This window comes from Astyanax mexicanus, chromosome 19 (assembly GCF_023375975.1).
Source record: "Astyanax mexicanus isolate ESR-SI-001 chromosome 19, AstMex3_surface, whole genome shotgun sequence".
NCBI lineage: Eukaryota > Metazoa > Chordata > Actinopteri > Characiformes > Acestrorhamphidae > Astyanax > Astyanax mexicanus.
The window spans coordinates 18,483,384-18,507,602 of record NC_064426.1 but is presented as its reverse complement, the minus strand read 5'-3'; the positions used below and the strand labels follow the sequence as shown (position 1 = coordinate 18,507,602).

Below are 24,219 nucleotides of genomic sequence, written 5' to 3'. Positions count from 1 at the left end.
ATCCTGCGGGCAGCGTTTTAAAGGCAGCATTCTGTGAAGGTTTTTATTATTAAGGGGAAAAAAATCCAATCCTATGAAAGTGTTTGCCCCCCAGTTAAAACATATCGTCACTGTGGTTTATCACACTTGAGTTCAATTTCACTAATCACACCCAGGCCTGAATCATTATCCACAAATTGCAAAAACGTGAAACAGTGGTGAACCTTCCCAGGAATGGCCGGCCAACCAAAATTACTCTAAGAGCACAGCGACGACTCATCCAAGAGGTCACAAAAGACGCCACAACAACATCTAAAGACCTGCAGACCTCACTTGCCTCAGTGAAGGTCAGCATTCATAACTCCACCATAAGAAGGAGACTGGAAAAAAATGGCAGAGTGTCAAAAAGCTTGTCTAAGTCTTACTAGAAAACATCTTGATGATTCCCAAGACTTTTGGGAAAATCATAACTACATCATACCTACAGTAAAACATGGTGGTGGTAGTGTGATGGTCTTGATCTGTTTTGCTGCTTCAGGACCTGGAAGACTTGCTGTGATAAATGGAACCATGAATTCTGCTGTCTACCAAAAAGTCCTTAAGGAGAATCTGTCATGGGTTCTGCAGCAGGACAATGACCCAAAACACACCAGCTAGTCCACCTCTGAATGGCTAAAGGAAAATAGAGTAAAGTGAGGAGTTTTAAGTGGCCTAATCAAAGTCCTAACCTGAATCCTATTAAAATGCTGTGGCACCACCTTAAACAGGTGGTTCGTCAAACACCTTTTTACACCACTGTATAGTGAACAGTTATCTAAGTTAAGTTGTGTGATTTTGAATGGCAGCGTTTTGATATGGAAACATGTCACTATATATATCAGATTGTTGTGTCTCATGCGGAGAACCGTTTTTCTGATTCTTGTGAATTATTTTGTGAATCAAGTTTTTACATCCTGATTTACTGAATCGGGATCAGTGAGGCGAGCAGAATAGGCGGCTGGGGAGAGTCTATATTGATACGGTAGAGCTGTAGTCGGTAAGTGAGGGTGAGTAGAGCACTAACAGACGGACAGGTAGGCAGACAGACGAGTACACGGACAGACAGGTGTGCTGTTAGTTTGACTGACAGCTACTTTTTTTTCCCTCCCTGAGCTCAGAATGGAGCTGTTCGCCCCAGCGTGGTGCTGAAACCGAGGAGCCACCGAGACGCCTTTTTCTCAGCGATGACTCATTCATACACCCCCAACCAAGCCGGCCCCCCACCCCCACACACACAACCCACCCCCCACCCCTCCAGAGCAGTCATTAACATCTCAGTGATTGAAAGCTCACACTCAGACACAGATGAAAGCTTTAATCGCTCGGTGGAGGACGTCTTTGTCGTTGCTTTTTCCCTCTTGAGAAACGCACAGACACTGCCTGTGTTCATATCAGGGGGCACAATGTGTGTGTGTGTGTGTTTGGTGTGTGTGTGTGTGTGAGTGTGTGTGTGTGTGTTGGTAGCTCTCTGTAATTTCCTCTCACAATGCACTCACAATGCTCTCTCTCTCTCTCTCTCTTTCTCTCTGATCTTCTATCACCTGCCTCTGTTCATATCATTCCCACTGAAGCAAAGACACCCTTCCTCCTCTTCCTCTTCCCCTCCTCATTCTCTTCCTTCTCTGCTGCCTCACACCCAGCCTCTTTTTCTCCTCCTCCTCATTCTTCTCTTCCTCCTTACTTCTCTTTTTCCTCCTCTTCATCCCTCTCACACCCAGCCTCTTTTTCTCCTCCTCCTCATTCTTCTCTTCCTCCTTACTTCTCTTTTTCCTCCTCTTCATCCCTCTCACATCCAGCCCCTTTTCACCTCTGCTTCCTCCTCCTTCTCTTCCTTCTCCTCATCCTCCTCCTCCTCTTCCCTTCTCACATCCAAACCCTTTCCCCCCCCCTCCTCTTCGTCTTCCTTCTCTTCCTCCTACTCATCTTGCCTCCTCACATCCAGTTCCTCTTCCGTATCCTCCTCTTCTTTCTCATCCCTTCCTCCTACTTCTCTTTTTTTCTCCTTCTCTTCCTCCTCCTCTTCATCCACCTCACATCCAGTCCTTTTCCCCCCTTTGCTTTCTTCTCCTTCTCTTTCTCCTACTCATCCTCCCACTCCTCTTTCCTGCTCACATCCAGCCCTCTTCCTCATCCTCCTCTTCCTTCTCTACCTTTTCCGTTCGTACTACATTTGTTTTATATCTCGTTCTTTTGTCTGTTTCCTGATGTCCTGTTTTATCAATTTGTCATTCATTCATTCGTTCATTCATTCAGTCATTTATTCAAACTCCTTTCTTCTGTGTGTCTGTGTTCATCCCCCTCACATCCAGACCCTTTTCCCCTCTGCTTCCTCCTCCTCTTCCTCCTACTCATCCTCCTACTCCTCTTGCCTCCTCACATCCAGTTCCTATTCCTTCTGTTCTTTCTCATCACTTCCTCCTACTTCTCTTTTTTTCCTCCTCTTCATCCCCCTCACATCCAGACCCTTTCCCGCTCTGCTTCCTCCTCCTTCTCTTCCTCCTACTCATCCTCCTACTCCTCTTGCCTCCTCCTCCTCTCCCTCCTCTTTACCCCACCTCACATCCAGTCCTTTTCCCCCCTTCACTTCCTCCTCCTTCTCTTCCTCCTTCTCATCCTCCTCTTACTTCTCTACCTTCTCCTTTTGTACTACATTTGTCTTAAATCTCGTTCTTTTGTCTGTTGCCTGATGTCTTGTTTTATCAATTTATTAGGGGTGTCACGATCTCGATATTTTATCGAAATCGAATCGAAATGAGGTCACGATCTCGAGTATCGAAGTCAAAAAGAGGATCGACGATCCCTCCCGCGCGCGCTACGCAAATGGCGCGGCACCAACACAGCGCATCCTATTCATTTAAATAGAGATAGCCACTGCATGAGCGCAGTCGGTGGGAGTGTGATCACTGTTTTTATCTGTCCAACGGGGGAGGGGGGGCGGGGGTTGGGCGCGCAGGTTTTGTATCTGTATCTAACGGAGGGGTGGGTGCGCGCAGGTGAGAGCGTGTGAACTCGCTGAAATGCGTGTGTCAGTGTGACTTGAGAACACTGACTATAGATCACAGTGAGGTGGATTAAAAATCTTAAACTTATAATTGACTACACCTGTTGCTTTCCATTGAATTAAAAAAACATCTTTCTCTCAGATAAAGTAAACACAAGCGTGTTTCTGACTAAAATAAAAGCTTTTCAGGAGAGATATAAGTTATGTGTAAATATTTATAAGACAATACCCACATCACTTATCTAACCAGCCTGTACTGATTTCTGCCCCCCAATAATGCTTTCAATAACCTCTTGTAACCCCTGGGAGCCAGGGGTTACACTCTAATAGCCTTTAATAGTCTTCAGTAGCCTTTAAAAGACTTACCTGGCGGCCGTGGTGTGTCCACTAAACTCCGTAGTTATAAACATCCTGAGGTTAGCAGCGCGCTAACTGACCTGTTTATAATGTAATCCGAGCAGTGCCTCCGTGTCGGCTGTTCTAACCTGCTGCTGTTAGCTGCTTGGGCTGAAAGATGAACTGTAGTGAGCTGTATTATCCGGTTAGTGGGGTTAAAACCTTTATTTGTTTACAGAAACAGTAAAAACGGACTGGCTGAGCTCTGTAGCCCGTGGCTGGGCTGTACTGAAGTAGTGACTGAGTGAAGAGAGCGGGGCTTGTGCTGCTGCTGCTAGTGGTTGGATGAAGAACTGCAGCTTCATGTAATGAGCAGTTTCACCAGCCATCCACACACAGCTCTGATAAACTGCTTGTTTTAATAGTGCACACTGTTGCTACCAAAAAAAGTCACTAGATGGCATTACCATATATATCTTAATAAATAATAATAATAATATTTATAATATTTATAATAATAATAATAATAATAATAATAATAATAATAAATATATTATTTAAATTTTATGAGGCATAAAATAATAACAAGAAAAAAAACCAAGAAAATCGAGAATCGAATCGAATCGTGACCCTCAAATCGAAAATGAAATCGAATCGAGGATTTAGAGAATCGTGACACCCCTACAATTTATCATTCATTATTTCATTCATTCATTCATTCAGTCATTTATTCAAACTCCTTTCTTATGTTCTGTGTGTGTGTGTGTGTGTGTGTGTGTGTGTGTGTGTTGGTACCTCTCTGTAATTTCCTCTCACAATGCACTCACAATGCTTTCTCTCTCTTTCTCTCTTTCTGATCTTTTATCACCTGCCTCTGATCATTTAATTCCCACTGAAGCAAAGACACCCTTCCTCCTGTCCTCCTTCATTCCTCCACATATCCAGCCCCTCTTCTTCATTATCTTCCTTCTCACTCCCTCCTCTCCTCCTGCCTTCCTCCTTACATCCAGCATTTCGTCCTTATTTTCCTTCTCTGGTTCCTTCTCTTCTCTTCTCTTTCCCTTCATCTTCACTTCTTTCTCTGCTCCTCCTCTTGTCCAGTATTTTTTTTCTTCTATTCTTTTTACTCTTCTTTTCCTCCTCACTTCCTTTTCTTCCTCCTTCTTTCCTCCTCCCTTCCTCTCCCTCCTTCCTCATTTATTCATTCATTCATTCATTCATTCCCTTGTTTGTTGCTTTTATGTGACTGATGTCTCTCCAGCCCTGTCTCTAAAATGAATTGCCATTCATTCATTCATTCATTCTTCTCTAAATTGAGTTGGTGTTTCCCTTTTATCCACCTTTGTCTCATATTTGTGCTGCCTTTCTTTTATTAATTTATTCATTCGCTGATTCATTCACTCCTTTCTTTCCTTTCCTTGTTTTCACATCATTCTGTGGTTTGTGTTGCATTGCATTCTCTTATTCATTCATTCCTTTGTTTCTTACTTCTATCAGTCTGACAGCACTATCTATCTAACCCTGTCACTTACATGAGCTGGTTTCTCTTTATCTCCCCGTGATTCTCTCTCACCTGCCTCTCTTCACATAGATACCACTGAAGGAAAGATACCCTTCCTGCTAATCATCCTTAAATCCAGCTTTATTTTTCTTCTCTTTCATTCATTCATACAATCATCCCTTATCTATTTATTCCTTCATTCATGAATGCATGTTTTTCCTGCTTGTATTTGTCTCTTTATTTTATTGCTGTCTCTCTCTCTCTGGATGGATGAACACAATTTTAGTCCAGCTGAGAAAATGATCTGTTACATGCAGCGCGATTTTATTTACTCACCTTGAAATGATAATAAATACAAACAAACGAATAAATAATAAAATAAACAAATGTGGGTTGTGATTGTTGTGTGTTCCTTTGGAAGAAGGCCAGTATTCCCAGTTCCCATCCAACATCTAGTTTATCTAGCTAATTTGTGAACTGCTGGTGGAACTGAATAAACATCATTAACGGTACTCTCTCTCTCTCTCTCTCTCTCTCTCTCTCTCTCTCTCTCAGAGATCTCCGTCAGTCTCCTCTCCGTTATCGTGACGTTCTGTGGAATCGTCCTCCTCTCCGTCTCTCTCTTCGTCTCCTGGAAGCTGTGCTGGTTGCCATGGCGAGACAAAGAAGGTGGAGGTTTGAGTCTGACGGCGGGGCTCCTTCCTGGAGGAGCGAGTCTCACCGGGCTTGGAGGGGGCGGAGCTTCATCACTCCTGCCCCCACTGCTGCAGAGGAAGGACACGCACTCGTCTTCCTCTTTGTATCCCTCACTCGCCCAGCCTGGCCAGCACCACCCCCACTTCCCCGACATGATGGGGGTGGAGGGTGGAGGGGGGCTGGTGGTCGGGGGAGTGGTGGGGGGTCCTCAGGAGACACAGGAACACTCCTACCTGGACATGGACTCATACCCCAACAATGCAGGTCAGTAGACTGTACAAACTCATCTACATACTGGCCACTTTATCAGAAACCCCAACCTTGCAAGTTCACCGACCAAATTATAATAAAGTGGCCAGTGAGTGGAAGCTCGAGGTAGGTAGGTGTTTCTAATAAAGTGGCCAGTGAGTGAAAGCTTGAGGTAGGTAGGTGTTTCTAATAAAGTGGCCAGTGAGTGAAAGCTTGAGGTAGGTAGGTGTTTCTAATAAAGTGGCCAGTGAGTGAAAGCTCGAGGTAGGTAGGTGTTTCTAAAAAAGTGGCCAGTGAGTGGAAGCACAATGTTGTTGGTGTTTCTAATAAAGTGGCCAGTGAGGAGGTGTTTCCAATAAAGTGGCCAGTTAAAGAAAGCACATATACAAACTCATAGGAAGTAGGGAGGTGTTTCCAATAAAGTGGCCAGTGGGTGGAAGCACAAGGTAGGTAGGTGTTTCCAATAAAGTGGCCAGTTAGAGAAAGCACTTATACAAACTAATAGGAGGCAGAAAGGTGTTTCCAATAAAGTGACCAGTGAGTGGAAGCACAAGGTAGGCAGGTGTTTCCAATAAAGTGGCCAGTAAGGGAAAGCACATGTACAAACTTATAGGAGGTAGGAAGGTGTTTCTAATAAAGTGGCCAGTGAGTGAAGCACAACGTAGTAGGTGTTTCTGATAAAGTGGCCACTGAGTGAAAGCACAAGGTAGAAGGTGTTTCTAATAAAGTGGCCAGTTAGAGGAAGCACAAGGTAGGTAGGTGTTTCTAATAAAGTGGCCAGTGAGTGCAAGAACAAGGTAGTAGGTGTTTCTAATAAAGTGGCAAGTGAGTGAGGGCACAAGGTAGGTAGGTGTTTCTAATAAAGTGGCCAGTGTGTGGAAGAACAAGGTAGTAGGTGTTTCTAATAAAGTGGCCACTGAGTGAATGCACAGGGTAGTGGTAGATGTTTCTAATAAAGTGGCCAACGAGTGAAGGCACAAGGTACGTGTATCTAATAAAGGTATGGATGTGTTTCTTATAAAGTGGCCAGTGAGAGGAAGCACAAGGTAAGGATGTGTTTCTTATAAAGTGGCCAGTGAGTAGAAGCACAATTTAGAGAGGTGTTCCTAATAAAGTGAATAGTGAGTGGAAGAACAAGGTAGGTAGGTGTTTCTAATAAAGTGGCCAGTGAGAGGAAGCACAAGGTAGGGAGGTGTTTCCAATAAAGTGGCCAGTGAGAGGAAGCACATGTTAGGGAGGTGTTTCTTATAAAGTACAAAGTACTGCTTTCCAACAAAGTGAAAATCAAGTAAATAGGGTGTTTATTAATTAATTAAGTATTATATTTTTAAATATTCTTATTATACACTGATATGTTTTTCTTATCTTTAGGGACTCTTAAGCTGAGCCAGACGTCTCCTGAACTTCCTCCAGGAACAGACGGAGGCCCTGCTGCTGCCAAAGAGATTGCTAATGCCCACTCTCAGCCGACCACCACAACCAGGTCTGTCTTTTTTTAATACTGTTTTATTAATTTAAACAATACTTTATAAACACAGTTGTGAAACACCATACAAAATTCTCGCTTTTGTTCCAGTGAAGGATAAGTGATACAATTAAAGCGAACATAAGGTGTGTTTCAAGGTCTAGGGCTGAACTATTTCTGTTTTTCTCCAGGCCCAAGCCCATGACTCATCAGCTCTCCAGTCCAGATTTCCATGGTGAGGAGAAGAGTGAGCAGGTGACCAGCATTGGCCAGATCAAACCAGAACTGTACAGACTGCGACAGGGCGAGCAGGGAGACGGGAAGCAAGGCGACACCTGCGGCAAAATCAGCTTCCTCCTGCGCTATGCCTTCAAGTGAGCCAATCTCATAATAACCTCTTAATCATCAGCTCAAACCTCATCATAGCATCATATGCCAATATAAATCCTCATATTAATGTTCAAATTGTATCTAAACCCATAATACCCTTTAAACCGCATTTAAAATCTTACAATGTAAAAATCTAATAATCTACAATCCCCATCTAAATCACTGTAATAATCCACAACACCAATCTAAACCACTGTAATAATCTACAACCCCAATTTAAATCACTGTAATAATCTACAATCCCCATCTAAATCACAGTAATAATCTACAATCCCCATCTAAATCACTGTAATAATCTACAGCCCCCATCTAAATCACTGTAATAATCTACAACCCCCATCTAAATCACTGTAATAATCTACAACCCCATCTAAATCACTGCAATAATCTACAGCCCCATCTAAATCACTGTAATAATCTACAACCCCCATCTAAATCACAGTAATAATCTATAACCCCATCTAAATCACTGTAATAATCTACAATCCCCATCTAAAATCACTGTAATAATCTACAACACCCATCTAAATCACTGTAATAATCTGCAACCCCCATCTAAATTACTGTAATAATCTACAACCCCATCTAAATCACTGTAATAATCTACAATTCCCATCTAAATCACTGTAATAATCCACAACACCAATCTAAACCACTGTAATAATCTACAACCCCAATTTAAATCACTGTAATAATCTACAATCCCCATCTAAATCACAGTAATAATCTACAATCCCCATCTAAATCACTGTAATAATCTACAACCCCCATCTAAATCACTGTAATAATCTACAACCCCATCTAAATCACTGCAATAATCTACAGCCCCATCTAAATCACTGTAATAATCTACAACCCCCATCTAAATCACAGTAATAATCTATAACCCCATCTAAATCACTGTAATAATCTACAATCCCCATCTAAAATCACTGTAATAATCTACAACACCCATCTAAATCACTGTAATAATCTGCAACCCCCATCTAAATTACTGTAATAATCTACAACCCCATCTAAATCACTGTAATAATCTACAATTCCCATCTAAATCACTGTAATAATCCACAATCCCCATCTAAATCACTGTAATTATCTACAACCCCATGTAAATCACTGTAATAATCTACAACCCCCATCTAAATCACTGTAATAATCTACAACCCCATATATAAATTACAGTAATAATCTCCAACCCCCATCTAAATCACTGTAATAATCTTCAACCCCCATCTAAATTACTGTAATAATCTATAATCCCCATCTAAACCACTGTAATATTCTACAACCCCTATCTAAATCACTGCAATAATCTACAACCCCCATCCAAAATAACAGCAATAATCTACAATACCTATCTAAATCACTGTCTTATCACGGTGGATATATTTCTTGGATATCTTAAACCTGTATATCTCGTATTAAAGTTCATTTTAAATCCAATAGTAAAAAAACTCAACACCCCACATTCAAGCCAGTAGTAACCTCCTACTCAAACCTTCTGACACCTTGTTAATGATATGTCACCCGCTGCTTCTGTTCTAGGATCAGTATTATAGAAATCCATCACTGTTATAAAAGTGCTATAAATAGACACTGTACTGAACCTGTGGCAGTGAGGGACATTACCAGAGGTCATATGAACTTGATGGTCATAAGAAACATTTCCATATGGTGCATGCTAACAGCTCAACAGCCAACAGCTGATAGCTGAATTTCATTAATGTAAATACAGTTCGGCTAACTGCCTGTCATCAGAACACATTACAAAATGCTTTGATGATTGCCAGATCACACAAAACAATTAAATAGAATAAATTATACCACAACCTTGCAATGTGATTGACTGAGAGGCATTTTTTGAATGCCATTATCAGCCAGTAATGCACTGTTACCGATGCTCTCTATGTATTACACCGCCAAATACAGGTAACCTAGCAACTATGCAGCGCTTACAAGCCAAACAAAGCAGAAATGGAACTATTTTAACTCGCCGAGTGTTTATAAAGAAACAGATCATATTTTCTAAATCACTGTAATAAACTACAACCCCCATCTAAAATACTGTAATAATCTACAACCCCAATTTAAATCACTGTAATAATCTACAACCCCCATCTAAACAATAAAATATAATAAATTATACAACGACCTTGCAATGTGATTGGCTGAGGGGCATTCTCTAAATGCCATTATCAGCCAGTAATGCACTGTTACTGATGCTCTCTATGTATTATTCTGCCACATACAGGTAACCTAGCAACGATGCAGCGCTTACAAGCCAAACAAAGCAGAAATGGAACTATTTTAACTCCCGGAGTGTTTATAACGAAATAGATCGGAATTTCTAAATCACTGTAATAATCTACAACCCCCATCTAAATTACTGCAATAATCTACAACCCCAATTTAAATCAATGTAATAATCTACAACCCCCATCTAAACAATATAATATAATAAATTAAACCATGACCTTGCAATGTGATTGGCTGAGGGGCGTTCTTAAAATGCCATTATCAGCCAGTAATGCACTGTTACTGATGCTCTCTATGTATTAATCTGCCACATACAGGTAACCTAGCAACCATGCAGCGCTTACAAGCCAAACAGAGCAGAAATGGAACTGTTTATAACGAAAGAGATCGTATTTTCCCGTCTCAAAATCTTTCAATAAACAAGGAATGTTCAGGCTATAACGTGCAAAACTGGTACTTTGGACTAAATAGTGGAATGCAAAAGTCTCCATTGCTCCACCAGCCACTCTCGTTCAGTAAAACTGTGCCGGATCCTCTTTCAGAGGTTGTACTCTTAACATAAGTACGTAAAGACCCCACACCCCAGTTTTTAAATTCAGGAATACATGAATGCATATATATTATGCTTAGCAGGGATGGTCGTTTCAACACACTAGTACCATTAAACACATTATTGTATCCCTTCTCCACTCAGAAATGCTTCTGCTTTCAGTTTAGAAACTAAATAAATACGGACTTCCACTTTAAGTAAGAAATATCAACTCAAAAAATGTGGTGCCTGTTTTTTTTTTTCTTCAAACATGCTTTTAAATCAAAGGAAGTAATAAAAGATTGGAATAATGGCTGTTTTTATGGTGCATAAACCCACATAGGTATTATAAATGAGAAGAAAACAGGCATAGAATGGTGGAATGTGATTTCTTTATTGTGCTCAGAATGAAACTAGGGCACAGATACAGAGTGGGGGCTTCCCCGCTCTCTATACATTATCTGTGCGTTTCCAATCGCCACACAGTGCAAATCCATTCTTCTCTATACATGAATGGCTTATAAATAGATTTGGCTCGGCCCGGAGCATTAAGGTTTAAAGAAAGGCAGGCAGGCAGAGCCGGGCGAGCCTCGGGGAGTTAGGTGAGACAGCTCCGCTCCTTTATTTCACACTGGGAGACATTAGAGCGCCCGAAAGTGCTGATGTTTGAGAAATGAGCGAGAGAGAGGCAGGGGCTGTTTTGGCCATGAATTATAAATGACCAGCCACTTTAAACAGGCCGGGCCGTCAACACATAACAACACAACGGCCTGTTAGACCCAGACTTATAGACAGGGCAGAGAAAAGATGGAGAAGGAAGAGGAGAGAGAGAGAGAGAGAGAGAGAGAGAGAGAGAGAGAGAGGAGTTTAGAGAGATACAGTGATAGACGAGGACTCTGGTCTGTTCTCTCTGTTCAGAGGCAGAGCGGTTTGTGTGCAAATAGATGATTTGGCAAATTGTCCCTGTTCATCACACGTCTGGCACTGGTGTCACTACACTAACACTAGCACTAATGCTACGGGTGTGAGGCGAACAGACACAAACACACACAAACAAAAGCCGCTTGTTTAACCCTTTGAGGCGCAGTATTTGCTGTAAGAAACCTCCTATTTTCTATTTACATTTTTCTTCATTTCTCAATTAAGAAGTATATATTTAAAGATAAAATCTCTTCAGTTTCTAAAACATTCTGCACGTTTTCTGGAGACAGAATTGAGAAATGAAGAAATTATTTTTTCTTATTATATATTATATTATATATATATTATATATTATAACATAGATTATAATATGTCCCCTATAAAACAAACAGACAAAAAAAACGCAACATCACTTAGAGATCAGCACTTAATTAGTGAGAAAACACTTCATAAATGACCTAAGATAAGACAAATATATACAATGACAGTAATCAATGCTGCTACTCCACTACCAATCAGACACAAATATTATGATCATGTATACATAAAACATAACAACAGTTTTGTTTAATATTTAGTTAATAACTACTAATACTGTCTCGCCTAAAAAAAACAGTGAGCAATAAATTGTTTATTAAATAATTGTGATAAACAATATCATTGTCATGTTATGACGTATATATAGATTTTATAATAGTACTGTAAATCACTTTTTTAAGTAAACATTTAAATGATTGAAATCATGTCCACATATCAAACAATATGTTGAGTATGTTTTGTATTGTGACAGGTCTATTTAATATATAATCATTTACATGGGAGACTCTCTTTTTTATAATAATAATAATAATAATAATAATAATAATAATAATAAATAAACACTATAAAAGCCCTGTTTTATTCAGACCTGCTCTCACCAGCACTGAGTGCAGGACACACACCTGCTGCCTCTGAGCCGAAACGCGAGAAATAAATAGATAAATGGTGACGGCACCTCGGCCCCTTGTAGACAAGCAAGTAGAAATGGTTGCTATTCCCCCGGTGTGTGTGTGTCAGGCGATAACGGCAGTGTCTATCGAATGGTGCGTCCCGCAGGGCTGGGCTGTGAGAAAGTGTGTTTGGGCCGTCCTGTGATTCCCTCACCGCCTCACGCTCTGACACACTTATGCACCAACCTCCCAACAACACAATACACACACACACACACACACACACACACACACACACATGATAACATCAATTAAAGAGACCACACAGAATCAAGGACACTAGAAAGAGACACCTCTGTGATGGAACGGGGATGGAAAAAGACAGGAAGGCAGATTTATCTGACCAAAACAGATTTAAACACACACAGTCCAGTCAAAATATTATGACCACCTCCTTGTTTTTGCTACGCTCATTGTCCATCTTATCAGCTCCACTGAGCATATAGTAGCACTTAATAGTTCTTCATTATCCCCCTTTTACTCTATTCCAGACAGGATATACCACCACAGAGCAGCTATTGTTTGGGTGATGGGTCATTCTCATCGCTACAGTGTCACTGACATGTTGGTGGTGAGAGTGGATCAGACACAGCAGTGCTGCTGAACTGAGAACAGTCCACCAACGAGAAACATCCAACCAACATCCAGAGCTTTTGTGTCTGACTTTACTACATCTACAATGTGGTACAGCTAGGTAGGTGTGTCTAACAGAGTGGAGGACAGTGAGTGATTAAACACAGTGTTTAAAAACTCCATCAGCACTGCTGTGTCCGATCCACCTGTAGCTACCACCAGCACAACACACACTAACACCTCATACACCACTACAGAGGCGGGCAGACATAGACATCAGGTGGTGCTAAAGCACCACCAACTCTGCCCTTTATCAACCAACGTGCCCTTTTAAAACTTAAAAAATATATATTATTATTATTATTAAGATTTTACTGAGGCCGGTTTGAAATTATCTTTAGAAAACCTGAGCGATTAAAAACGAGTGAAAACAGAATGCCCTGAAATCAGCTCGCACACACCCGACCACTCTCTTCCTCTGTCACGTGACCCTGCGCGGTTGCAAGCAAGGCACACTAGATGCGCTGCAGCAGTTCAGTTAAGCGAGTCTTCAGCACAGCACGCACGTCAACAGATAGGCTTCTTCTCCCCCGTGTCCCACCAGCCAGGTAACATACACATCAACATCAGAGTATGTTACAAATAAATGTCAAATTTCATTCAACAAGTGTGTGTAATTTTTTTTTATAATGAAGCACTAAAGCACTACTATTTTAAAGTAAATGCAGTGCTGAGATGATAAAATGATGACCCACCAAGCAAAATAGTGACTGCTCTGTGGGGTCCTGACCATTGAAGAATAGGGTAAAAGGACCTGTAATTATAGCACTACCAAGTGTTCAGTGAACACTACTTGATGTTCAGTGAAGCTGAAAAATAGTAGTTTAATGATTAGTATTATGACTGGACTGTGTATTACATTACATTGCATCATGATATCATTTTAACCAAGAATTATAATAAGCTTATTGTAGAAAAGTCTGTCACAGTAAGTAATGTTTTAAAGTTATTAGAGTGGTTCCATTGTTCTATTTTGGGTCATGTCAGCTGCTGTTGTAAATTATGTTATAAATCATGTATTAATTATACATACATAATGCATACATAATGAGTACATATCTGAGTGTGTGTATATATATGATCACAAGCCATCAAACCAAGCTGAGCTGGTTTATTTTTTGCACCAGAAGTGGCATAAAGTTATCCAAAAACAGTGTGTAAGACTGGTGGAGGAGAACATGCCAAGATGCAGAAAAACTGTGATTAAAAACCAAGTTTATTCAACCTAATATTGATTTCTGAAAACTTTATGAATATGAACTTGTTTCCTTTGCATTATTTGAGGTCTGAAAGCTCTGCATCTTTTTTGTTATATCAGCAATTTCTCATTTTTTGCAAATAAATGCTGTAAATTACAATATTTTTAAGTGGAATTTGTGAGAAATGTTGTCTATAGTTTATAGAATAAAACAGGTATTTTACTCAAACATATACCTATCTATAAATAGCAAAATCAGACAAACTGATTTAGAAACTGGTCCTTTATTTTTTTTTACAGAACTGTATATCTTGTATGGGACAAATTGGACTTGAAGCTTGAAGTACATCACAATAAGCTTTTAATGATAAATTAGTGCATGCCTACAGGCAAAAGCCACATTAAACCTGATCTAACCACTTACATTAATGTTGCATGCCCAGAAATTGTATACATATGTGGAACCACATGTGAAAGTAACTCGAATCCAATTTGAAGAAAATCTAATTTGACATGTCTACACAGACCTGTGTCTATATCTGTAATTTGAGTCACAGACAATGTGAACATAGCCAAAACCAGACTACACAGAGAGATGGCTTATTATTATTTAATGTATTTAAACCCCCAAACAGGTAAGCTTTCATTTGTTTAGGATTCATTTTCATTTTCATGTTGCTGGTTTATCTGTAGCTCTGCAAGATTAGATACAATTTTAGCTTGCCAGGCTTAGCTTTAGCTTTAACTGTATACTTAGCTTTAGCTCGCCAAGTTTAGCTTTAACTCTCTGAGCTTGGACTTAACTTTAATGTTCAAGTTTAAAATTATCTTTCTGCGCTAACTTTTAACTTTAGTTAGTCACAGTTTAAGCTTTAGTTCTCTAAGCTTAGATATAGTTTTAACTCACCATGTTTAGCTTTAGCTTACAAGGTTTTGCCTTAGCTCTCCCTGCTAAACTTTAACTTTAGTTTACCAGGCCCAACTTTAGCTCTCCTGGTGTAGCTTTAAACTTATCTAATCAGGTTTAGCTTTAGCTCTCCTGGCTTAGATTTATCTTTCCTAGGTTAGATTAAACTTTAGATTACCAGGGTTTAGCTATAACTCTTTGTGCTCAGATTTACCTTTAGTTCATCTGGTTTAGCTTAAACTCTGCAAACTAAAACTTGCTGACTTAACTTTCAAGTGTAGCTTTAGCTCTCTGAGTTAACGTTTAACTCAGAGAGCTAAACTTTAGTTTGTCAGATTTAGCTTTTGCTTGACAAGCTTAGATATAAATTTAGCTCACCTGGTTTAGCTTTAGCTCTCCTGGCTTAGCTTTAAATTTAGCTCACCAGGTTAAGCTTAAGCTCTCCTGGCTTAGCTTTATACTTAACACACCTGATTTAGCTTTAGCTCTCTTGGCTTAGTTTAGCTTTAGCTCTCCAAATTTAGCTTTAGCTTTTCTAGGTTAGTTTAAACTTTAGATTCCCAGTGTTTAGCCTTAACTTTCCATGCTTAAATTTACCTTTAGCTCATCTGGTTTAGCTTTAACTCTCCAACTTAACTTTATTTGCCAAGTTTAGCTTTAGCTTTCCTGGCTTAGATTTAACATTAGCTTGCCAAGTTTAGCCATAACTGTCTGTACTTAGCTTTAACTTTAGCTGATTCGGTTTAGCTTTAACTCTCCTTTCCTAAGATTTAACTTTAGCTCACCAGGTTTAGCTTTAGGTTTCCAACTTACGCTTTAATTTTAGTTTGCCAGGTTTTTCTTTAACCCTCTGAGATTTGCTTTATCTTTAGCTTGCCAGGTTTCGCAGACCTGAAGAGTGAGGGTGTAGCCATGATAGCATTATGACTTATTAAGAGTATGCTGACGTACACCTGACTCACTTTTAGGCCACTTTTAGGAGAAGAAAGCAATACTGGTGAAATACAAATATTTGACTTGTTTTACAATCATTTATTAGACTTTGGGAAACTATTCTTAAGATATGGCCAGTATAATTAGAAAAAAAAAATCAGATTTAGGTTTCCAGGGGCTTTAATATTTTATCTTTACTATCACATAAAATAATTGTATCTTCAGTATTGAGCTATTTGTATTGTTATCTATTATTTCTAGGAGCATTTCTATTAAAAAGGGGAAATTACAAAAATGGTTATTCAAAGTGTAAGCATGACACTGACTATACGAAATACGAATTGTACAGTAGATACAGTTTTCAAGTTCATGCTTTTGTTCTTTTGTTCTTTGGTTTGAGTTTGTTTTAGGGAGGTTGGGGGTGTGTGTGTGTGTGGGGGGGGGGGGGTGTTGTCACTCCCACTCTGATTAATGATAGAGCCGGAGCAGTGTGATGTGTGACAGGAGGTGGTTTAAAACTCAGATTTAATGTGCGGAAGACAGAGCCTGTCATTTGTCATTACAGCTCAAAGAGCCGCGAGCAGCGCGCATTTACGAAGACAAGTCTGATTTGAAACTGAACGTTTTTTGGCTTGCTCTCTTGTATCAGTGATGTCACCTTACTGACATGTACAGCTTTAATCTACTTAGACAAGCACCAATCAGGACCAATCAGGTTTCTTTTATTTTACATTTAATAGTAATAGTTTAAACCTATTCCTGCAGTAAATATGAAAACTAATGTCCCATTCCCTTCTGCTTTATTGAAATGAACTCAAAATGATGTAACTTTAGCTGGCCAGGTTTAGCTTTAACTCTCTGAGCTAACGTTTAACTTTAGTTTAACAGATTTAGCTTTAGCTCTGAAAGCGTAGATATAATTTAAGCTCACCAGGCTAAGCTTTAGCTCTCCTGGCTTAGCTTTAAATTTAGCTCACCAGGTTTAGCTTTAGCTCTCCTGGCTTAGCATTAAACTTAGCCCACCACATTCAGCTTTAGCTTTCCTGGCATAGCTTTAAAATTAGCTCACCAGGTTTAGCTTTAGTTTCCCTGGCTTAGCTTTAAATTTAGCTCACCAGGTTTAGCTTTAGCTCTCCTGTCTTATCGTTAAAATAAGCTCACCACATTTAGCTTTAGCTTTCCTGGTTTATCTTTAAATTTAGCTCACCAGGTTTAGCTTTAGTTCTCCTGGCTTAGCTTTAAATTTAGCTCACCAGGTTTAGTTTTAGCTTTCCTGGCTTAGCTTTAAATTTAGCTCACCAGGTTTAGCTTAAGTTTCCCTGGCTTAGCTTTCAATTTAGCTCACCAGGTTTAGCTTTAGTTCTCCTGGCTTAGCTTTAAATTTAGCTCACCAGGTTTAGTTTTAGCTTTCCTGGCTTAGCTTTAAATTTAGCTCACCAGGTTTAGCTTAAGTTTCCCTGGCTTAGCTTTCAATTTAGCTCACCAGGTTTAGCTTTAGTTCTCCTGGTTTATCTTTAAATTTAGCTTACCAGGTTTAGCTTTAGTTCTCCTGGTTTATCTTTAAATTTAGCTTACCAGGTTTAGCTTTAGCTCTCCTGGCTTAGCTTTAAATTTAGCTCACCAGGTTTAGCTTTAGTTCTCCTGGTTTATCTTTAAATTTAGCTCACCAGGTTTAGCTTTAGTTCCCCTGGCTTAGCTTTAAATTTAGCTCACCAGGTTTAGTTTTAGCTTTCCTGGCTTAGGTTTAAATTTAGCTCACCAGGTTAAGCTTTAGCTCTCCTGGCTTAACTTTAAACTTAGCTCACCAGGTTTAGCTTTAGCTCTCCTGGCTTAGCTTTAAACTTAGCTAATTAGGTTTAGCTTTAGCTCTCCTGGCATAGCTTTAAAATTAGCTCACCAGGTTTAGCTTTAGTTCCCCTGGCTTAGCTTTAAATTTAGCTCACCAGGTTTAGTTTTAGCTTTCCTGGCTTAGGTTTAAATTTAGCTCACCAGGTTTAGTTTTAGCTTTCCTGGCTTAGGTTTAAATTTAGCTCACCAGGTTAAGCTTTAGCTCTCCTGGCTTAACTTTAAACTTAGCTCACCAGGTTAAGCTTTAGCTCTCCTGGCTTAACTTTAAACTTAGCTCACCAGGTTTAGCTTCAGCTCTCCTGGCTTAGCTTTAAACTTAGCTCAAGAGGTTTAGCTTTAGCTCTCCTGGCTTAGCTTTAAACTTAGCTCAACAGGTTTAGCTTTAGCTCTCCTGGCTTAGCATTAAACTTAGCTCACCAGGTTTAGCTTTAGCTCTCCTGGCTTAGCTTTATACTTAGCTCACCAGATTTAGCTTTAACCTTAGCTTACCAGGTTTAGCTTTAGCTCTCCTGGCTTAGCTTTAAACGTAGCTCACCAGATTTAGCTTTAACCTTAGCTTACCAGGTTTAGCTTTAGCTCTCCTGGCTTAGCTTTAAACGTAGCTCACCAGGTTAAGCTTTAGCTCTCCTGGCTTAGCTTTAAATGTAGCTCACCAAATTTAGCTTTAACTTCTGCTGATCTGGTTTAGCTTTAACGCTCCTGACTTAACTTTAACCCTTTCAGACCTAAATAACATCCCAATGATGGGGAAATATAAGAGCTGTTTTCTGTCTAAGGCACTATTATCCTAAAATAAAATCTAGATTAAAAAATATAAAATTAACTAAATTACTTACTTAATGTAAGTTCAACCACAAACAGCTACTTCATATAATAAACAGAAAAGGTGCGATGCAGGTCCTGAACACAATTGGGTTTCTTCCAGCCAAGGCTCCCAATCACTTTGTTCTTAATTGTAGCTTACAATATAGCAGTATAAAGATTTTAAATAACTGATTTCAGTGGGAAATAAAAAATAATACACCAGAATTAGCATAGAGAAAAGACAGTGAAAACCCATGAAGGTGTTTAGAAATCTATGATTGCATAATTTTTAGCTGAGCTGTTTTTCATTGAACAACCAGCAAGATGACCAAAACAGATGTGGGAAACCCAGAATCATGAACTATGAACCAAGCAGAGATTCATAATACCAGCAGGTCAGAAAATCCCAGGTCGACAAAGTCCAAAAAGGCTAGACCAAAACCAACATCAATAACCAGAGAGGCAGAAACAGAATTACACATTTGGTATGGAGCACGATAGGTTGGCAATACTTCGCTAGGAACATAACAAACAAACAGACAGGTACAGTACTTACACAGACAGGGTAATGACTAACGGGTGAAATATTATAGTACTCAGGTGTAATAATAATTAGTTCTTTTCTGAAAGCAATCAAAGAAACTTACTCATTGGAAGCTGGTGGTTGCTAGTGATCAGTAATGCTCTTCTCAGCAGAGTCTTAGCAGGGTACATGTAGGAGGAAGTCTGTTGGAGATTACATTACTAGTGTTGACATATTTTTAAGTCTTTTTTTTAACTATGGCTTTAGGCCGCCGCTGGTCGTCTTATTTTTTAATGTGACCTGATTTTTACTTACTGCGAGTATCTTAATCCTTGGCTAGATATGATTGGATTTGTCACAAATATCTGAGGTCCTAATTAGATGAGATCACTCTGTTAACTTGTTTACCCACTCCTCGCCTGATTGGCTGTGACTTCCTCCGCGACAGTCAGCCCTTAGCCCGGGCCGTGGCTGGACGCGCGTCGTGATTGACATGTTTATCTGCCTGCCGATTGGATTTCCCGCTCGTCCCTCCCGCCTTTAGAGATCCTGCTGTGTTTCTAAGAGCTCTAATGAAGTGGTGACACGCTCGTTAACAGCCTGAGACACATCCTAACGAGCTCTGATTAGAGGCCAGAGAGATTAGTTCACTCTCTCTTAATTAAATCCTCACACAAACACACAGGGGCCATCCCCCAAAGATCACGGTCAGGGCTGCGGTTGCGTCCAGACTCCTGTCACCTCATCTGGTACTGACCTGGAGTGACCTGGAGATTTGTGTTTGTAATAAGGCTTAGATTATTTATAAAGCCTGCTGCTTCAGGCGCTTCACACCCGCACCGCAGACGCGCACGCGTTGGTATTAAATATTCACGATTTCATATTTACATCTGAGATTTATTACCTCCTGTACTGAACTGTGTGCAGAAGGCTTTCACCACCTGAGAAATTGTAAGAAACCATTTGTATTGATAGTAAGCGTGTGTTTCTGCTTGTAGAAATGATATAGATCATTCAAATAAATCAAAATAAACATAAATACATAAAACTAATTAGTGCAACCCAGTGTTATATGGAAGCAACAACTCCAGGAGCACAATAACAGGCATAAAATTATAGTTTTCAGTATTAAAGGTGTCAAAGAATGCTTTTATTCATGTTTTACTCATTTATTCATGTTTTTTTCATGTATGAACACTAAAAATATGTGACTTTGTTTGATGTAAAAAAATGCTCAGTTGCAGTTTTACAAGCCTATTTACAAAATGGACAAAAATACAAGCTCTACATTTATAGGTTTAGTTTATTGCACTGCAGCAGCTTACAGGTACCATATAACATAGAATAGCCTGACCTAAAATGCACTCTATAAAGAGCATTGTAGATGTACATAGTATCTAATCTAGTAATCTACTAATCTAGTAATTTGTTACATTGGCCCTTTTTTGAGCTTAGGTTAGCTTTTAGTATTTTTTGCCTCACTTCCTTATTCTAATGATATCTTATTTTTCTTCTTAAAACTCCAAGAGATAGCTTTCCATTTCCGTTTTTTAGTTCAGTCCCAGAAAACATTTTTCTGCTATATTGTGTGGTTACGCTTATACTGGTTGTCTGGTGTCTGCAGGAACCGCAATGTATCCTTTTTAGTCGTTACATGGAGCATCTGAGTTGCAGTGGAACAGTTAGGGACTTGAACCAATGACCCCAGTGCTGACAGGCAAACAATTTACCTGCCATGCCAATGTGGCACCTACATTTTGACTTTGTTTTTACAGGAAAGAAAAGAATGTGGCAAAACAAGGCATATATGTCTTCTGAATTTGTTGGTTGAGAGTGTTATGAGACTTTTAGAATTTTAAAAAGCACTATTTACAACAATATTGGTGCTTAAAATGACCATTAATGATCATATTTTCTTTAGTAACTTAATCAGACATTAACTTAATCAGACATTAAGGAAACACACTGAGTTTAAGCACTGACAACTCTTTTGTCAGCAGAGCTTCAACTAGTATTTTCTTATTTGAACTGTTTGGTGTGTCACAGAAATCTGTGTGTGATGTAGCTTCTGAATGTGCCCACCGCCATTCCCCCAGTTCCATTTTCCACACTTATTGTATATAGGTATAGACAAGAGCATGCAAACAGTGTGAAAGTCATGGAAACGAGTAAGCTGGATATTTTTCTGCTGAACTGGTAATCACTAAGCTTCAGTAAGGTTGCTAACCATAGCTGGGTAAATTACCACCAGCACTAGCATATGAATTTTGGACACTTTCAGCATTTTGGACATTGAATTGCATATATTTGCTGATTAGATACAGAGTAAGACTCTTCGTCGCTTGCCACTGTGTGTTAATTTGGCAACCCACTTCAGCTTCTCATCTAGGGAGGAGTGGGAGGGACAGAAAGCTCTATCCAGTGTTTGGAAATTGGACTCCTGTAGGCATTTCACACACGCACTGATTGTTCCTTTGGTTTTTATTGACATTTGTTTGTATAGAGATGCTCTCTGGACAGCTTTACTTTTGTAATTTTCTCAGGAGTACTTTGGAGCAGTAGCCCACCTCCCAGCTGACCCTACAGTGTATTCAGAATAGATTGCGCTCCTGACCAGGCCACTGCACTCGCAGCCTCACTGTCAGGCTCTTTCAGTGTTAAACTACTTCTGTTGTCAGTGCGGCTTAGGTGAGGGTCAGGCGGATGAGCTTGGGGGCCCCGGAGCCGAGGAAATCTCTGGAATGTTCGGAAAGTGAATTACAGTGATGCTGATGTGTGTCTTTCCTGCAGCACGGAGCAGCTGGTGGTCAAAATCCTCAAAGCTCTGGACCTGCCGGCCAAAGACGCCAACGGTTTCTCTGACCCGTACGTCAAAATCTACCTGCTGCCTGACAGGAAGAAGAAATATCAGACCAAGGTACGTTCTCCTGACCCTACATAATCCAGACTTATTATTCATTGCATTAGAACAACACTAGTTCTGGATCTAACATATGATTGGCTGTTATAAAAAATTATGAAATACACAATATTTATAAACACATACACGACTGAGTATGCAATATACATGCATAAATAATTAATAAAATAAAATGCCAAAAGAATTGTAGTATGTAAATTGACCATTAAGTTTTACCTCACATGGGGTGACTTGGGACAGCTCATACCTGTAAAAGTTATGAGGTGACGGAGTTATCTTGTGACTGAGCTTGAACACTGGCCAGCATGCTCATGGCAAAGCAATGCCAACCATCAGAGTTTTATGAATTAATGGTAGTGGATACAGGTGGATCGGACATTTCAGTTCTGAACTTTTGCGATCGTTTAACATTCCTTGATCTACAGTGTCAGATGTGTACCGGGAATATGTCACAGAAGCCATTACCACCCATGTTTTTATGTTTCTTAAGGTATTTGTATGGATACAGCTAAACCAGCTTTTTAGGTTAGGACTAAAGACCTAAAATCCAGATCAAGACCATTTTTTGCTCTTGGTGGAAGCTGGGTTTAGATGGTCTAAACATCTCTTTGATAGTTAAGGTAATTAAAAGGCTGGTAATCCAGAAGAAAACATACTCTAACCAGCTATTGACCAGCAAAGTTCATATTACATTTGATGTTTTTACATACTAGATCAGCTAACTTGGTCTACTGGTCAGATAGCTTGGTCGTTAAGTTTGGTCATGCTTGGTCAGATAGCCTGGTCGGCCAGTTTGGTCATGCCTGGTTATGCTGGTCAGCTAGCTGGGTCGACTAGTTTGGTCATGCTGGTCAGGTAACTTGGTCATGCTGGTCAGATAGTTTGGTCATGCTTGATCAGGTAGTTTGGTCAATTAGTTTGGTCATGCTGGTCTGGTAGCTTGGTCATGCTTGGTCAGTTAGTTTGGTCATGCTGATCAGGTAGCTTGGTCAGTTGGTTTGGTCATGCTTGGTCAGTTAGTTTGGTCATGCTGGTCACGTAGTTTGGTCATGCTTGGTCAAGTAGTTTGGTCATGCTTGGTCAGGTAGCTTGGTCATGCTTGGTCATGCTGGTCAAATAGCTTAGTCATACTGGTCAGATAGCTTGCTTATACTGGTCAAATAGCTTAGTCATACTGGTCAGATAGCTTGGTCAGCTAGTTTGGTCATACTGATCAAATAGCTTAGTCATACTGGTCAGATAGCTTGGTCAGCTAGTTTGGTCATGCTGGTCAAATAGCTTAGTCATACTGGTCAGATAGCTTGGTCAGCTAGTTTGGTCATACTTATCAAATAGCTTAGTCATACTGGTCAGATAGCTTGGTCAGCTAGTTTGGTCATACTTATCAAATAGCTTAGTCATACTGGTCAGATAGCTTGGTCATACTGGTCCAATAGCTTAGTCATACTGGTCAGATAGCTTGGTCATACTGGTCAAATAGCTTAGTCATACTGGTCAGATGGCTTGGTCAGCTAGTTTGGTCATACTGGTCAGATAGCTTGGTCAGCTAGTTTGGTCATACTGGTCAGATAGCTTGGTCAGCTAGTTTGGTCATACTGGTCAGATAGCTTAGTCATACTGGTCAGATAACTTGATCATACTGGTCAAAACATTGTCAGCTAATTTGGTCATGCTTGGTCATGCTGGTAAGATAGCATGGTCATTTAGTATGGTCATGCTGGTCAAATAGCTTGTCAGCTAGTTTGGTCATGCTTGGTCATACTGGTCAGCTAGCTTGGTCTTGCTGGTTCAGTCATGCTTGTAGACCCTCTAAACCAGCAAACTCAAATGACATTAACATTAACATACACTATGCTGGTCAGCCAGATTTACCAGCTTGACCTGCCTGAGGTGGCCATACTGTTTATTCTATAATAACATGCAGAACATCCAAAAAAAAGTTCTAATGCACTAGCTTAACATACAACAAACAACATGCTATTACAATCCCATATCAGTATTAGCAGAAATTAGCATCATCATTCAGTTTAATTACCTTTTTACCCTCATTTTGACATCTATAGCCACCCAACATAAAGGCCTAAATTAAAGTTGTAAAAGTT

At 39.8% G+C, this 24,219-nt stretch overlaps 1 protein-coding gene across 1 annotated transcript in view; it reads left to right on the top strand.

Moving 5' to 3' along the window:
* The window catches only part of syt3 (synaptotagmin III), a 139,380-nt gene that overhangs the window by 56,868 nt on the left and 58,293 nt on the right, over nt 1–24,219 (top strand). The window contains exons 3-6 of the mRNA XM_022674037.2: nt 5,412–5,816; nt 7,173–7,284; nt 7,458–7,640; nt 21,988–22,114. Of these exons, the coding sequence (XP_022529758.1) occupies nt 5,412–5,816; nt 7,173–7,284; nt 7,458–7,640; nt 21,988–22,114 (827 nt within the window). The remainder of the gene's footprint in view (nt 1–5,411; nt 5,817–7,172; nt 7,285–7,457; nt 7,641–21,987; nt 22,115–24,219) is intronic.